Here is an 18,231-nt window from a genome sequence, read left to right as displayed (position 1 = left end):
CACGGTTGCTCACACCTGTAATCCCAGCATTTTGGGAGTCCGAGGCAGGTGGATCACTTGAGGTCAGGAATTAAAACCAGCCTGACCAACATGGTGAAACCCCATCTCTATTAAAAATACAAAATTAGCTGGGCATGGTGGCACATGCCTGTAATCCCAGCTACTTGAGAGGCTGAGGCAGGAGAATTGCTTGAACCCAGAAGGAAGAGGTTGCAGTGAGCTGAGATATCGTGCCATTGCACTTCAGCCTGGGCAACAAGAGCAAAACTCCATCTAAAAAAAAAAAAAAAAAAAAAAAAAAAAAAAAAGAGAGAGGAGTTCCCCTGCACAAGCTCTCTCTCTTTGCCTGCTGTCATCCATGTAAGATGTGACGTGCTCCTCCTTGCCTTCTGCCATGATTGTGAGGCTTCACCAGCCACATGGAACTATAAGTCCAAATAAACCTCTTTCTTTTGTAAATTGCCCAGTCTTGGGTATGTCTTTATCAGCAGCATGAAAATGGACTAATACAGTATTCTACACCCAAAACATAAAATTCATAATGTCTGTTGTCCAATCAAAAATTACCTTTCATTACCTGAGAAAGGCATTGTTAAAAAATAAATAAGTAAGCCAGGCACAATGACAAATGCCTGTAGTTTCTAGCTACTTGAGAGGTGGAAACAAGAGGCTGGCTTGAGCCCAGGATTTCAAGGCCAGCCTATGCAACATAGCAAGACCCTGTCTCAGTCAATCAATAATAAATACACACACACACGCACGCACACGTATACATAACCATTCATGCAAAGAAGCAGGAAAATACAACCCATAATGAGGAGAAATATTAATAGAAATGGATTCAGAAATGATACAGATGTTAGGATTCATTGACAAAGATGTTAAAACAGCATTTCTAAATATATTCTGTATTTCAAGAAGGTAAATAAAAACATAATCCTATTAAAGAGTAATGTGGGAAATGTAAAAAAGACCTAATTTCTGGAAATAAAAAATACCATGTCTGAGGTGAAAAGTACACTGGATAAGATGTGGCACTACAGAAGAAAAGATTAAGGGTCTTGAAGACGTAGCAATAGCAACTGTTCAAAATGAAACACCTAGAGGGAAAAAAAGACTGGAAAAACAAGCAGTGTCGCTGCGAGCTGTGGGACAACTTTAGATGATCAAATATATAAAGACTAGGGATGGGGCAGGGGGACAGAAAAAATATTTGAAGACATAAGGGCTGAAATTTTTCCAAATTTGATAATAACTGTAAACCCAGAAATCCAAAAAGCTCAACAAACCAAAAGCAGAAGAAACACTGAAAAGCTACACCAAGGAACATAATCAAATTGCATAAGATCGGTAATAAGGAAAAAAAAACTTAAAGTAGCTAGGTTTCTAAAAACAACAATAACAACAACAACAAAAATACATTACATACAGAGAAACAAAGATAAGAATAGCAGCAGTCTCCTCAACAGAAACAATGAAAGCTAGACCTTGGAACACAGAAGGAAAGAGATTATTAACCCAGAATTCTAGACCCAGTGAAAATACCTTTCAAAAACAAAAGCAGAATACTTTTTCAGACATATAAAACCTGAAAGAGTTCGTCAGCAGGAGACCATTCAGAAAGCCTCAGATCTAAATGCTGCCTATAACAATTACCTGCTGTATGGTCTTGGACATACTTGAATCTCTCTGAACCTTCAAATTTTCATCTGTAAGATAAAAATAATGCTAATTTTTAGGGTTTTTGTGAGAATCCAATGATAGAAAGGAAAAGAACTGACATTTGTTGAATGTCTTCTTTATACCAACCATATATTATCCATTAAAAATGGAAATAACCTGCCTGGGCAACATGGCAAAACCCTGTCTCTACAAAAAAATACAAAAATTAGCTGAGCATGGTGGTGCACACCTGTAGTGCCAACTATTTGGGAGGCTGAGGTGAGCCTGGGAGGTTGAGGCTAGAGTAAGCTGTGATCCTGCCACTGTATTCCATCCTGGGCAACAGAGTGAGACCTAATCTCAATAAATAAATAAATAAATAAAAATGGAAATAAAATTCCCAATAATAGGGCTACTATCCTAACATTTTTCTTATGCTAGCCTCTTTCTTCTTGTTCTTTAATACTAAAAACTTGGGTTGTTCTGAAAGAAGTTAGTCTAAGTAGCTCGTCTGTCTTAAGTTTTGATGAAGCTCTTTTTCCTGACTTAATTTGTTCTTTAGTTACCAGATTAAATTTGCCTAAAAGTGGGAATGAATAACTCTCCTTGCTAGAATAGACAAGTCAGTTAATCACTTTGTGAAACAGTTAAGTTTCTTGTAAACTACACTTTATTTTTTTGCCTGTGTTTTGGCTGCTTAATTTTTTTTCAGTTATGTTTATTGAGGTATAATTTATATACTATCTAAGTTTTATTATAAACCTATTGGATAGAGGCATGAGTGTCTTTATAAACCTATTGGATAGAGGCATGAGTGTCTTTATAGCTGTACATTGCCCCATAGAGTTTTTGGCACTCAATAAAATGTTAAATAATATTTTTATTCAGCATTCTGTAGACGGGAAGCATATGGTAATAAATGTCAGAGCACAGGTTGAAAATCTCCAAAAAGTTATATGATAGATTCTTTGGAAAAGCTAGTAGAGATACTTTTGTGAATGAAATTTCTTTTAAAAGGGGTTCCCAGACTCACATTTTATGCAACAATTTTCTCCAGCCTTCAGTTACTTTATTTACAAATTAAAGTTTTTCCTTATCAGAAATAATGCATAAGTTAAAATAGTATAATACTAATGTGGGATCATAAGAAAGTATATAAATGGTTTGATAGATAATATAAAGTAAAGGTAACTCATAGTTTGAAGGACAGCATGAGAAAATATTTAGAAGCTTTAGCAATATAAGTCTTTATGTTGTGATATATTGTATGAAAAGAAATACACAGTGGATAGTTCTTTATTGTTAAATTTCAGCATGACTTAGAGTTATGTCACTGCTACAGCTGTTGCAGACATTCTAGTGGTAGGAGACTTTGACTCAGTATTGTTTTTCTCACCTGAGGATTCTAGCACTACTTAATACTCTTATTTTAGTGTCAGAAACAATCATTGCTTCAGAATAACAGAAGACAACGTGAATTGAAACTTCAAATAAATTTCATGCGAAGGATAATATCTCCTGGTTAATCTGTATTGAAGAAATGGTTGACCATAATCAGGTATACAAAGCCATTTAGATAGCATATATCTAAATTTTCTTTCCAGAATTTGCTTACCCTCTGATCTGCTGACCACACTTGCTTTGAAGTTTTGGTTTTTGTTGTTTCGCTATGTTGCCCAGGCATGTCTCAAATTCCTGGACACAAGCAATCCTCCCACCTCAGCCTCCCAAAATGTTGGGATTACAGGCATGAGCCACTGCACCTGGCCACTTTGAAGTTTTTATTGACGTAATTTGAATGTGAAATTACCTGAGTTTTTCTTGTTAACCTCATATATAAAATGTGGGATAGGGAATCCAGGCACTGCTTACTTAGCTTGGTGCCTCTGGCTCTCATAAGACTTTTAATAAAGGTGTCAACCAGGTTTGTAGTCATCTCGCTGCTCAGCTAGGGGAGGATCTTCTTCCAAGTCCACTCGTGTCTGGTCACAGGCCTCAGATTCTCATTGGTTATTGATAATGCACCACTCCATAGTCCTCACAACATTGCAACTTATTTCTCGTAGAGTGAGGGCTCAGAGAGAGAAGGCTTGTGATCAAGAAGATGAACAAAACATACCATCACTTTTGTCATATATTTGTTAAAGCAAGTCACTAGGTCTAGAGCACATTCAAGGGGAGGAGAATGTACAAGGATTTGAATACCAGGTTCAAGGATCATTGAAAACCATTTTGAAGACTGCCTCCTACACGTATAATCCACAGATAGGACAGATCATTAAAGTACTCTAGGTGCTCTGACACTCATTTGTTTATCCTGAGATCTTAACAAGAACTTGAATTCAATAGGCAAAATGATTTCAGTTTCACATAAAGTATTTCATTTATTCCTAGCAACAATGCAACGAAATAGGTATGGTTAACCCCAATGTTATTGATGAAGAAATTGATGTACTGAGTGACTGGCTCAAGATTACATAGCAAATAATCTGTAAAACTGGGACCTTAGTGCAGGCCTTTTGATTCTAGACCCTGTACTCTTTCCACTGGCTATAATTGCCTCCTACCAGTACTATGTTGCACTTAAAGCCATTCAAGGAGAATATTATACCTCTAAATTTATATTCAATTATATGAATTTTTATTATACAGAGATTTTTATACATATATATAGAGAAAGAGAGACAGACACCCCCCTGTCTTAAACTCTCACCTATACCACTCCATTTAGGAGTTATAGTATTATTGAGTCAAAGTCCAATATTATAAGGCCTGTAACAGCTGTAGCAATGATACAGATGTACACAGATGCTAGCAGCCTAAAACTACACTTAGGAGGTAAATGTTTGTTACATGGAGAGATGAAGAAGCAAAGTAAAAAAACAGACCTGGTCTGGTGGCTCCATTCCCCCTTAGCTTGTCAGTATACAGAAATCATTGTATTTCCATATAACTAGTAACAAATAATTGGAATTGCAGTGAGTATGGGCAAGTTATGGTTTTAGTTTAATATTGATTATAGATAATTCTACTTTATAAGTAAGAACTTGTGTTATCAGATGAAATATAGAGAAAGTTTTCTCCTCCATAGTTGTCTTTCATATACACAAACATGCACTTGAGTTTCTTTCCTTTCCTGCATAATCTGAGGATTGTGCTTTTTAATAGTTGCTTGCTAATCCCTTTAAATAGCTCTTAATGTAAGTATTCCATAGTTTTCATTAATCTGATTAACATAGTTTTGCCCTAACCTCCATTCAAAAACTATATTTGGTTGTTGTTTTACCCCGGTTGCTGAAGCAGCAAGCCTACTGCAAAACCTAAGTGGTGTGGTATAGATGAGAGTCTAAGACTTTAATTATATGTCATTTTATTCACAACACTCAATTCCAGGAAGGAAAAAATGGCTCTGTTTTTGTAAAGGACATATTATGTGAGTATCATTCATTGTAAACCAAAAATGATACTGTATTATAGCATAGACAACAATGAGAACTGATTCTGAAAATGTGACCTGACTGAGAAACTGAGTAATAGTGAAAGTTATCAAAATGGAAAAAAAGCGTTAATGTGAAATCCAGCCTTCTCAGAAATACTCTTTCCTGGCCTGTTTAGTTTTGCTTTTGTTGCTTGTCATGCATGAATGAAAGTGCTATACTCTCAGGGGAGCAGGAAAGCCTCTGTGTCGGTTGTTTATTTCCTTAATCCCTCCTCCTTTGTGATTTTTGATGTCAGATCTAAAATGGAAAGCCTGTAAATATAATGATTATCACACGGATAATCACCTGCATTAGAAACCGCCCTGCTTTTCTATTTTAACCCGAGCTGTTCTCCACATGTCACATCCACTCTGTGGTTGGATTTTAACCTGACTGCTTCATTAGATTTGTGAAACTCAGTACGAGGCGCCCTGGGGCAGCACAGATGGGCACTTGCTTGTTTTCTTTTCTCACTTTTACTGCAAAGGCACACTAAAAAGTCCTTTTCAATTTAGTGCGATCAGTTCACTTGGAATTATCTCTGATATTTGGAACCCGTCTTACTCTTCTGCCCACCATGTATGCCTATTCTTTCTTCCTTACTTTCTGACCTAATGTCTTTTCTTTCTGCCTCTGCATGTCATGAATCTGACAACTAAAATTCTGCTTAAAATTCTTACTAGGTCAAACTGTTCCCCTGTGTTGTTTTGTTTGTTTTGCTGACAGGGAAAAATAAATGTTGTTCCATCATTGTACCTACAAACACCTTCAGATCAGAGGTTAGCTGTGGGAAAGTCTGCAGTGATACGAGCCAGCTGCCTTCTCTAATGGAGTGACTTGGGGCACCAGTCCAAGATCAAAGGAAGGTGGGAGGAAGTCAGAAGATAAGATCATTTTAAGCCACAGAACAACAAGCTTAGCTTTTCTAGTGATAGGGCACAGCTCAGCAAACCTGTGTGAGGGGGCACTAAGACAAAAAATTGAGTTGACTTTTTTTAAGTACATCTTTCCTCAGTCAGAAATATGTTGATGCTTGAAATAGTTTACAGACATGGAAGTGTCCTAGGGCCTGGTTTCCTTAAAAGTTAATGATTTGACATTTATATGTGTGTTTTCTTGCAGTTAGTCAGCTCCATACCATAACAGATCACAGTTAATTTTTTAAAATAAATTTTGGGTTGGGCATAGTAACTCATACCTGTAATCCCAGAACTTTGGGAGGCCAAGGCAGGTGGATCACCTGAGGTCAGGAGTTCGAAACCAGCCTGACCAATATGGTGAAACCCCGTCTCTGCTAAAAATACAAAAATTAGCTGGGCATGGTGGCACACACCTGTAGTCCCAGCTACTCAGGAGGCTGAGGCAGGAGAATACCTTTAACCCAAGAGGTGGAGGTTGCAATGAGCCAAGATCGCATGACTGCACTCCAGCCAGGGCTACAAGAGCAAAACTCTGTCTCAAAGAAAAAAAAAAAAAAAAAAAAAAAAAAAAATATATATATATATATATATATATACACACACACACACACATACACACACACATATATAAATTTTTTTACAGTTAATTTATTATATTTGAGCAAAACTGGACATTAAAAAATTTTACTGTATGTGAATTTTGAGTGTTTATGGCTTAGTGCAATTTTAGTCCTACAGATTCTTCCTTTGAACTTTGTCTTACAGTCCCCTGGGGTTCTCTCATGTCTCTGACGAAGTTCCATATAAATAAGTGGTTCTAGTATGGCTTTTTTGTTGTCTTTTTCATATAAGAATTTGCTTGGTTCAGAGTGACAGCTTGGGAAGCACTACATCAATAGCTTTTGAACCTTATCCTATTCCTTGATATCACCGCCAGCAAATGTTACTATGTGATGTACCAAGTTCTAACCTTGCTTGCACAAATTGACCAGTTGTCAAGATCAATATTTATTTGCTTATTTTTGTCTACATGAACTAAGGGTAACTTGGTCAGGCTTATGTTTCTCTAGTAAATAGCGTAAGGAGTTGTGCTTTCAACTTATCACTTTCTGTTGACTTCAGTGTTTAGCTGTAATCATACATTTTGACCTTTCTAAATCCTCAAAATGGTTCTCTAACCTATATGTTATTAATATATTGGACCATAGGTGCATACATGTATTTTTTTCCCAATGTTTTCCCAAATTTCTGCTGAAGACACTGACTATACTTTCTGCCTTAACATGGCTTGATGCTACAGTCGTTTTAGTTGAGTTGGATCTGCTCACTACTCAGGCTCAAATCCCATCCTTCTATTAATATCTCTTGGCAAAGATAATTTTGGAAGAATGTAAGTTAAGATGTAGAGACTCTTGACAGTTGTCTGCAGTTTTTTTTTTTTTTCATTTTCAAGAGGGAAGTAGAGTTGAAAAGTAATATTGCCTCCCTTTTCTATCTGTCCCAAAATTAAAGTATATGCACAAAGAGTGAAGAAAGGGAAAGGATTTGATTACACATATGTATTTTTGTCATTTAGTAACCTGTTATAAGAGCCTTAGGGTATATAATAATCATTAGATTGTGTCCTTAAGATATTTAAAATCTAGAAGAACTTTGCATATTAAAATTTTTTAACCATACATATTTTTAATGCTCAACTATTGTTACCCTGTCATCTTACATTAAAGAGGATTTTTGGACTGTTTATTATAAAAAATTTCAAACAAAAAAGGAGACATTGGACCCCTACATAGCACATACATCTAGATTTAACACTTGTTAACATTTTGCCACTTTTGCTTCATTTTAATTTTTTTCTGCAGTATTATAAAATAAATTACATATATCATGACACTTCATTTCTAAATACCTCAGGATTCATCTTAAGAATTAAGGACTTTTAAAATCAAACTGATAATTCCTAATATTACCTAATTTTCATTTCAGATTCAAATTTCTCCCCTTGTCCCAAAAATGTCTTTTATAGCTGGTTTGTATAAACCAGTTAAGATTTATACATTGTTCTTGGTCATTTTCCCTTTTCTACTTTATCATTACATTGACTTGTTAAAAACATTAAGCTAGTTATCCTACAGAATGTCCTACCCTATGAATTTTTTCAATTGCTTTCTCTGTGTATACTTTAACTTGTTCCCCTATCCTCTGTATTTCTTATAGACTGCAAGTTACTGGACTAAGGTTTTGATTAATTCATGTTAAAGTATTTAGGTTAGAATACTTTATAGGTAATGCTGTGAACTTCACACTGCATCATAACAGAAGGCAAAGAATATTTGGTGATCCCACTATTAGTGATGAAAAGTGATAGCATCGATCACTGGGTTAAAGTGATGACAGCTTGATCCTTCCATTATAAAGTTATGCTTTGCTCCCGTGACCAGCATATAATCTGAGATACTTTGATTCCATGGAAATACCCAGTTCCCTATCATCCTTTTTACCCAATGAATTTAACATCTACTGAGGATCCTTGCCTGCATAAATTTCATTACAAGGATTGCAAAAAGATGATTTTTCTGAATTTATACATTTATTAGCAGGCATTCTTCTCTACGTAAGAGCTTTTTGAGAGGTATTGTTTTAATTAAAAACACAACCACCAGCATATTCCTTGGATTGTCTTTCTTTGCTGAGGTCAGAACACCTGAACTCACTGTGGCAGCTACAGTAAAAACATGTACTACATCTTCTTTATTCCAACTTGTGAAGTGTGTTGACATTAGGCTGCCTTTTTTTATTATTATTATTCCAAGGGAAAAAAGAAATCTTTATTGCTGTGAGAATAAAAATTGAACTATGTGGGTATATTGAGATAATTGTGTAAAAAAGAAGACTGAATGAGTTTCAAAAAATGGATTATTTCTTCATTACCGAGCACTTTATAATTAACTGTTCTTTTTTTTTTTTTTATTTCAGGAAGCTGCCACTTTTGCTAGAGAGCAAGGCTTTGAGGTGAGTTAACCCACAATTGCACACTAAACAGATCCTAAAGGTTTTTTCTAGCTGATAATGAAGTTCTTTTGGACAGTGATTGATGTGCTATTATACTCTCAGAGCCTCGCAGCAGTTGCCATGGAAACTTGGCAGTCGTCATGGTTTCTTTGTTCTGCCAGCACAGTGTTATGACGCACTCTGCTAGGTCTGCACCCAACATCGCCTACAGATGTTATTTATTGAATTTTGAAAAGCCTCTTGGGAAGCCAAGAGGTTGGGCACGGTTTCAAGCTGCCTCTGCAGATATGGGGCCTGTCAGTTTGTTCAGCTAAAAAGCTACCTCATTAGCTGCATTACATTTCATAAGGATTCACTGCTAAAGCAGTGGTGGAACAAGACTAAATAATGAAATATAATGTCGTTTAAATAATTTCAGCCCTATCACATGTAGATTATCATTATGCAAATTAATTTCTAAAAGGTTGTACTTAACAGTTGTTAGGAACTGATTAATTTAAATCCTGCTTTTATAAACTTACTGTTTGAACCTATCTTTTCTTCTCTCTCCCTCTTTTTTTTCTGGGGAGAGGGAGGTAGCATAAAATATACATACATTTTCCGAAATAAAATATCAATAATTGGATTTAATTTATAGGTCCTAATTCTGTTTTCCTGATACAAGTGTTATCCTGTCAAGATTCAAAGCTCCACGTGGTTGTTGTTGGCAAAACTGAGATAACCGTGTTTTTTATCTGTATAATATCCCTCTTCCAACTGATTGTTAGAAAACACTGACTAATATGAACCCAGGTTAACTGACAGAGAATTAACTAAGTTGGAGTTTTTTATGACTATGATATTTATTGAGTGAACTATGTAGAATGCTGTGTCCTTGCAGCAACTTAAAATGTTACAGGGTAGTAATTTTTTAAAATTTAATCTAACCACAGCCGAAATGTAGAAACTTTCTTTTTATTTGCATATTCAGTATTGTCTATCAAACAGGGAAGAGGTGAGTGGTGATTGAATAGTATCGGTAAGGACTAGTAAGCTCACTTTGAACTCTAGAGAAAGATATTATATGAGTTTGTGAAACTCTATTTAAAAGTAGTAAAGGCAGATTATCAAGCAACAAAGTAATACATGTTCATGTTATTCATGTCATCAGACTTGACAAACCAGACATAGAGCTTCCTCTTCATAGAGGAAGACAAGGAACATGTGATACAGATATTCTATTCTGAAGATCCTATAAAAGAACTACTCCAGAGTAGGGAACCTTGCTTCTTTGTACTCAATTATTAGGAACTGTGATAGTTTCTTACAAGTTTGCTTTTTTGTGCTTTACCATATTACAGTAAATCTAGGGTTAAGTCACATATAGAAAAAGGATTTCCAAGTGGTGGGTTTTTTTCTAATTTAAGTTTCACATTTTAATTTCCCAAACTGGCAATTATATGCAGAACAAAATGTAAACACGGGAATATTCAATTAAAAAGTCAAATGTTTTGATCATGAGAATATAAATAAAAATTCCCAGGAATTTTTTAAAGTTTTACTTATTTTAAGTTTTAATATTAAAAAATTATATTATCTGTTGACACATCAGAATTCTCCATAGAAAAAAACTTTCAGAACATACATTTGTATCCTGTCAGTTTACTGTGTTACCATAAAAAATGTATTTTTGGTTCTACAAAATAACCAATTTTGCAGATACTTAGAAATATAATTTATTGTATAACAAATGATCATGATCCTGTAGTATCTACATAGCAGTTTTTAAAAAATAGTTTATTAAGCCTGATTAATACTTTTATTTCCCCCTTGAGCTACTTGCTTTTCATATGCCTGGTTTACATTCAGTCATAGCAACAAACTACTTTTTCTATTTTCTATTAGCTAGCACTATATTCACCTTTCCATTAGTTCTTACTTACTGATTCTTGAATTGTTTTTGCCATAAATATGCCATAATTGATTACAGCATATAAGCAAAATTATAATGATTATAATCACATACCTTATTACCTCCTGACATAGCAAAACTGCTCTGTCAGTGATATTGACAGTGATATGTTAGATTAAATAAAGCACATAGTGTCTTGATGTGTCTCTTCGTAGATTCCCAAAACCATCACAAGCATTGCAGAATATATTTGAACCATCAGTAGGGTACCCTCAAATAGATATTTTTAATCAAATGTAATCCATGTATGGAACACTATCTAGAGAAATTCAATGATTTTATAATGTCACTAAAGTTTCCTAGGTCATTAGACAGAAATGGGAAAGCATAGGTTTGAAACTTGGTATTCTTAAGGAATAAAACAAAAATAAATCACTTTATCTTAATAGTTTTCTGTGTGAAAATGCGTTAAATACTCTTGGCTAGTGTGACAAACTAGACAAAAATCTGCATTTTATCCCTTCTAACTTTAATTTTGACTCTAAATTTGGAGCATGAATAAGAAGAAAGAAGTGAAAAGATTAAAAGAAAGGAAAGGTGAGTATTTTTTCCTTCCATCAGTGCCGCTGTCCTACCCTCATTTTCTACTATAAATCCCAATCAGTTCCAAAAGCCACTGAGTATTGCCACTAGTGATCTGGCTGCTGACAGACCAATCCAAGCGCCTCTAAAAATAACCAGTGTTTATTCATCAGGAAATATTCTCAGTGGCATTGTTTTTTTTTAATTTATTATTATTCTGGTTAGCTTCTCTGCAAATTTTAGATATTCTTTACTTTTTTTAAAAAAAAATATTTAAACCGAATTCAGCAATTTTCAGTGAGAAGCAGCAGCTTAGGAGAGCACTGGAGAATGAGATAAAAAGTGGAGCTGGGCAGAACACAAAGCAGAAGAGAGGATTTTATATATATATATAGGTGATGGAAAATTGCATTGTGCCTGATTTAAATGACAGACCTGCTAAGAATTTAAAATGACAATTCTTGGGGTAAAAAGTTTTATAAGGCCTTTTATTATTCTAGAAAATCAGTTCAGACTGGAGTGTGTTTTTAAATCTAGCTTTTCTTGAGCTGAACCGATTAAATGTTCGTATTTTTAGAACATAAATAAAAATAAGGTGCTCAAAAGCATGTTTCATTATAAAGCCTTTTTTAAACTATTGAAAATTGATTTAAATAAAGTGAAGAAAATACCTCAAAACCTAAATATATATATTCTCTATATTTTCATTGTCTCTGCAACTGAGTAAATGCCAAATGATGAAGAGAATTCATACCTTCTCTATTGGATCATTTATTTCCTTTTACTCCAAGTAATAAATTTTCATTTTTTTTTTATTTTAGATCTCTAAGAATAATACTTCTGCCCATAGGGGAACAAAGCAATCCTTTTCCCTTTTTTCACTTCCTCCATAGCCCCTGACTACCCAGAAGATCCTAGACTTGTAGTCTTTCTCTGACCAATGAGGATTCTTTTGTCTTACACCACTGAAAGAGAAAAGTATGGAATTGTGCTATCCAATACAGCATCTACTAGCCACATGTGGCTATTTAAATTAGGATTAATTAAAATTAAATAAAATTTAAAATTCATCACTTCTCGGCCTTTTGGCTAAGATCAAATGTAAAATTTTAAATTCAGTCTTTCAGTCATACTAGGCACATATTGAGTACTCTATAGACTATGTAGCTAATGACTACTTTATTGGATAATGCAGGATAGAACATATGCATTATCACAGAAAGTTTCATTGATCAGCATGGATAGAATTCTACAGAGAATGTATTCAGGTGGTGTTGATTACCAAAGAATTACCTTAGGTGATTTTTAGGTTCCTGTGTTCTTCACAAATATAAATAGTGCAATGAATGATCACTCAGAGTTTCAGAGTTTCTGAAAATAAGACCCTAAATCAGGCCCTGCTGGCTAAGAGAGTGCAGTGGTGTTTTTGTAGGTGCCTGAACCCCAAAAGAGGACAATTTTAGAACAGTCCAGTTAAGGGAAAGCAATAAGCCTAGTCTTCTAATTTTCTTCATTTAATCATTTATTTATTCAACAAATATTTACTGAACTCTCACTATGTACATACCACTTTGACAGACCCCAAGACAAGGTGGAAGTGACCAGAGAGTGTACCGTGAAAGAGAATGTGGGAAGGGTTCCCATTTTAGCTGTGACGGCTATGGAATGACCCTAAAAATATGAATATCTAGCAATGACAAAAAAAAAAAAAAAAGCAAGACAAACAGCAAAACAAATTTCAAACAGAGAGAACAGGACTATAAAGGTCTCTGAACGAGAGAGAACTTAACGTACTATGTACTCCAGGAACTGACAGAAGGCCAGTGTGACTGGAATGGAGTTAGTGGGGACGGAATATGAGATCAATCTGGCACTGACACATCATATAAACAGCATAACTATTAAAGGAGTTTCTATTTGGATAACAAAACAAAATGGTATGGCTAGATGACTCAATGTGTGGAAACACTACAGTTGGTTTTCTACAGAACTAGGTAGACTGTGACAGGATTGCTTAACCTTTGTATAACCAGCTGGTTAAAAATAGAATGAAGATTTTCTTTATCCAGTCTATCATTGATGGGCATTTGGGTTGGTTCCAAGTCTTTGCTATTGTGAATAGTGCTGCAACAAACATATATGGGCATGTGTCTTTATATTAGAATGATTTATAATCCTATGGGTATATACCCAGTAATGGGATTGCTGGGTCAAATGGTATTTCTTGTTCTAGATCCTTTAGGAATCCAGTTCATGTTCTTTGCATGGACATGGATGAAGCTAGAAACCATGATTCTCAGCAAACTATCACAAGAACAGAAAGCCAAACACTGCATGTTCTCACTCACAAGTGGGAATTGAACAATGAGAACACATGGACACAGGGAGGGCAACATCATACACCGGGGCCTGTTGTGGGGTTGGGGGTTAGGGGAGGGATATCATTAGGAGAAATAACTAATGTAGATGACAGGTTGATGGCTGCAGCAAACCACCATGGCACGTGTATACCTCTGTAACAAACCTGCACATTCTGCACAGGTATCCCAAAAATTAAAGTATGATTTTAAAAAATTTCTAGTAATAGTAACACTACTAGTAATTAAAATGAAATGTAGTTCTACCAAAATAATAAAGTTGTGTGTAACAGAAAAAATAAAAAAAAGAAATTAAAATGCTGCATCGGAAAATACCTATTTCATACAAAACAAGGCAGTAAAGAAGGGATAGAACTTTTTTTTAAAATATGACATATGGAAAACAAATAGCAAATGGCAGATATTAATTCAACTGTATTAATAATAATGTTAATCTGGAGTAAATAACATGATAAAAAGGCAGAAATTCTCAGACTGGATAAAAAAACTGAGGCCTAACTATATGCTGTCTAAAAGAGATGTATCTTCAATTCAAAGATACAAATAGGTTAAAAAAAAAAAAAAAAAAAGAATGAAGAGAGTATGTTCTTTGATTTGGAAGACAATGTGATCACCAATGACAATAAAAGCATAATTCTACATTTATAAAAGGCTTCACAGTTTATAAAACCTTTCCCAACATATCATTAATACATTCATACTTGCACAAACCTTGAGAGATAGGTAGGGCATGTATTGCCATATCAGTTCAACAGATTTAAAAAATAGGCTATATGGCTGGGTGTGGTGGCTCCCATGCCTGTAATCCCAGCACTTTGGGAGGCCAAGGTGGGTGGATCACCTGAGGTCAGGAATTCGAGACCAGCCTGGCCAACATGGTGAAACCCTGTCTCCACTTAAAATACAAAAAAATAGCCAGGTGTGATGGCAGACACCTATAATCCCAGCTACTTGGGAGGCTGAGGCAGGAGAATTGCTTGAACCAGGATGTGGAGGTTGCAGTGAGCTGAAATTGTGCCATTGCACACCAGCCTAGGCAACAAGAGCCAAACTCCATCTCAAAAAAAAAAAAAAAAAAAAGGCTCTATGGCTAATACATTATGTAGCCCGAACCAGAGCTCAGCTCTCTATGTCTGGTGCTCTTTACTATAAAGCACACAGCTTTCTCTCACACATTCTAACATGTTGGAAGAGGAGATTAGATTTCAAAATGACTTTGAGAAATGAAAAATATCTTTTTTTTGTTTGTTTTTTGAGACGGAGTCTTGCTTTGTCATCCAGGCTGGAGCGCAGTGGCGTGATCTCTGCTCACTGCAAGCTCCGCCTCCTGGGTTCACACCATTCTCCTGCCTCAGCCTCCCGAGTAGCTGGGACTACAGGCCCCTGTCACCACGTCCAGCTAATTTTTTGTATTTTTAGTAGAGACGGGGTTTCACTGTGTTAACCCGGATGGTCTCGATCTCCTGACCTCCTGATCCGCCCACCTCCGTCTCCCAAAGTGGTGGGATTACAGGCATGAGCCACCATGCCCAGCGAGAAATGAAAAATATCTTGGAACTCAAAAATTAAAATTCAACCAGGCACGATGGCTCACGCCTGTAATCCCAGCACTTTGAGAGGCCAAGGCACACAGATCACCTGAGGTCAGGAGTTCCAGACCAGCCTGGCCAACATGGTGAGACCCCATCTCTACTAAAAATACAAAAATTAGTTGGGTGTGGTGGCGGGCACCTGTAATCCCAGCTACTCGGAAGGCTGAGGCAAGAGAATCACTTGAACCCAGGAGGCAGAGGTTGCAGTGAGCCAAGATCACACCATTGCACTCCAGCCTGGGCAACAAGAGCGAAACTCCATCTCTAAACAAACAAACAAAAAAAACCACTGAAATTCGCTGGAGTAAAAATATCAGCCAAGTTAATTAAGAAAAAATAGCAAACTTAAACACAAGATCAGGAATGACTTGTGAATGTGGTAGGAAAATGGTTTAGGATGAACATGCTGTAGTTTTGTGATAAAAAAAAACAACAAAAAGCACATTGCTAGCATTTATAGAAGCACTATAATAATGGTTAAGTGTATTATCCTTGGAGTCAGGCTGTGGGTGCTAGTCTATTCTCCACTACTTATATTTATGACCTTAGGCACATTACTTAACGTCTCTGACTCAGTTTCTTCATCTATAAAATGGTATATTGTATTAGTACCTACTGCCTAGAGTAGTTCAGATTTAATGAGTACTTTATTTTATTGATTGGTTGATTGATTGTTTTGAGACAGCCTCACTCTGTTGCCCTGGCTGAAATGCAGTGATACGATCTCAGCTCACTGCAACCTCTGCCTCCTGGGCTCAAGCAATCTGTAGATTCAGTGCAATCCCTATCAAAATTCCAATGTCATTCTCTCTCTCTTTTTCTTTTTTTTTTTTTTTTTTTGAGACAGGGTCTGGCTGTGTCGCCCATGCTGGAGTGCAGTGGTGTGATCTCAGCTCCCTGAAACCTCTGTCTCCCAGGCTCAAGCCATCCTCCCACCTCAGCCTCCTAAGTAGCTGGGACTATAGGCACATGCCACCACACCCAGCAAATTTTTGTATTTTTTTGTAGAGATGAAGTTTTACTACGTTGCCCAGGCTAGTCTCAAACTCCTAGGCTCAAGCGATTCACCCGCCTCCGCCTCCCAGTGTGCTGGGATTACAGGCATGAGCCACCACGCCTTACCTTAATGAATACTTTAGAGCTTTATACATGGCTTTTAGTTTCTTCATCTATAAAATAGGGATAATAAGAGTACCTACTGACCAGAGAAGTTAAGATTTAATGAGCACTTTAGAGCTATGTACATGGCTCATAGCTCAATTTTATGAGCTTTCAACTCATACTTCTTACTCCTCCCTGTCTTCATCTTCTTCCTTGTAGATACTGTAATTGAATGTTCCATACTCAAAACTCTTGAAGCCCTTTCTAGCGATTTTGGAGCAACCTAAGTATGTAACCATTTTAGAGAGTATTAAAATGAGAGTAATTAGAGGAAATAAATTAATATTTAAGTTCTTAGCATGTGCTAAATATTGCATTAAGCTATTTCACTTACCTCATCTTCTTTCATCCTCACAACAATTTTTAACTTTTTATTTTAAAATAACTTTAGTCTTAGAAAAATTACAAAAAATAATACAGAATTCCCACATACCCTTTACCCAGTTTCCCCTAATATTAACATCTTACATAACCAAAGTATAATGAATAACAGAAAATTAACATTGAACTACAATAACTGAACTATATACAGGCTTTATTCTGGTTTCAACTGTTTCTTCTCTAGTTTCCTTTTTCTGTTCCGGAATCGAATCCCACATTGCATATTTGTCATGTCTCCTTAGTCTCTTCTAATCTGTGACAGTTCCTCACTCTTGTTGTTCATGAACTTTATACTTTTGAAAAGTATTGGTCAGTCATTTTGTAGAATGTCCTTCCATTTGAGTTTGTCTGATGTTTTCTCATGATTACATTGAGATTAGGCATTTTTGGCAGGAAAACCACAGAAGTGATGTTCCTTTCTTGGTGCATCATATCAGGGAGGTACACAGTGTCACAGTTTCTTATTGTTGGTGATGCTAAACCTTTATCACGAGGTTTAGGTGGTGTTTGCTAGTTTATCCTCTGTAATTCCCATTGTATTTAATAAATATCTTGGAGGAGATACTACTTTGGGGCTATGGAAACATTCTATTTTATCGACTAATTTTAGCATCACTAAACTGATCTATCTGGGTTAAGGTGATGTCTGTCAATTTTCTCTACTATAACATTATGATTTTTCCTTTTGTAATGAATATCTTAGGGGGACATACTTTGAGACTGTAAATATCCTGTTTTCTTTAATTTTTGCCCACTAATCTTAGCATACTTATCCCTCAAAATCTTTTAAAGTGAACATTTTCTTAGTATTGTAGATGAGGAAATGGAGCTTAGAGAGGTTTATTAACCTGCCCCAAATCATACAAATAGTAAATCCAAGCCTGTCATATTCTAAAAGTCCTTGTGATTTCATTGTTTGTTAAGATGTGTGAGCTTAAATGTAAGGGAGAAGAACCTATTGGGGACAGACGAGAGGAATTACTGTATAAGGAGAAATAAAGTTTTACATACATCTGGGAAGAATTATGTTTTGTACTTGGAAAGTTTATTTTGTCCTTTAATTGCCGTTTTATGAGGTTTAATTTGAGACATAAGAAACGTTTCTTTGATTAAATTACCAAAGCTCTCAACAAAGTATGTCTTCTCACAGGGTTGGTAGAAAGCAACCATGGA

General features: G+C 35.8%; 1 protein-coding gene across 11 annotated transcripts in view; it reads left to right on the top strand.

Annotated features, from left to right (window-relative positions):
- Positions 1-18,231, top strand: part of ADK (adenosine kinase) — a 564,491-nt gene that overhangs the window by 435,120 nt on the left and 111,140 nt on the right. For all 11 annotated transcript variants that reach the window (XM_024253829.3, XM_024253826.3, XM_054522434.2 and 8 more), the window contains one exon: positions 9,038-9,073. In XM_024253829.3, the coding sequence (XP_024109597.1) occupies positions 9,038-9,073 (36 nt within the window). The remainder of the gene's footprint in view (positions 1-9,037; positions 9,074-18,231) is intronic.

Source organism: Pongo abelii, chromosome 8 (assembly GCF_028885655.2).
Source record: "Pongo abelii isolate AG06213 chromosome 8, NHGRI_mPonAbe1-v2.0_pri, whole genome shotgun sequence".
NCBI lineage: Eukaryota > Metazoa > Chordata > Mammalia > Primates > Hominidae > Pongo > Pongo abelii.
This window is presented reverse-complemented; position numbering and strand designations above follow the sequence as displayed.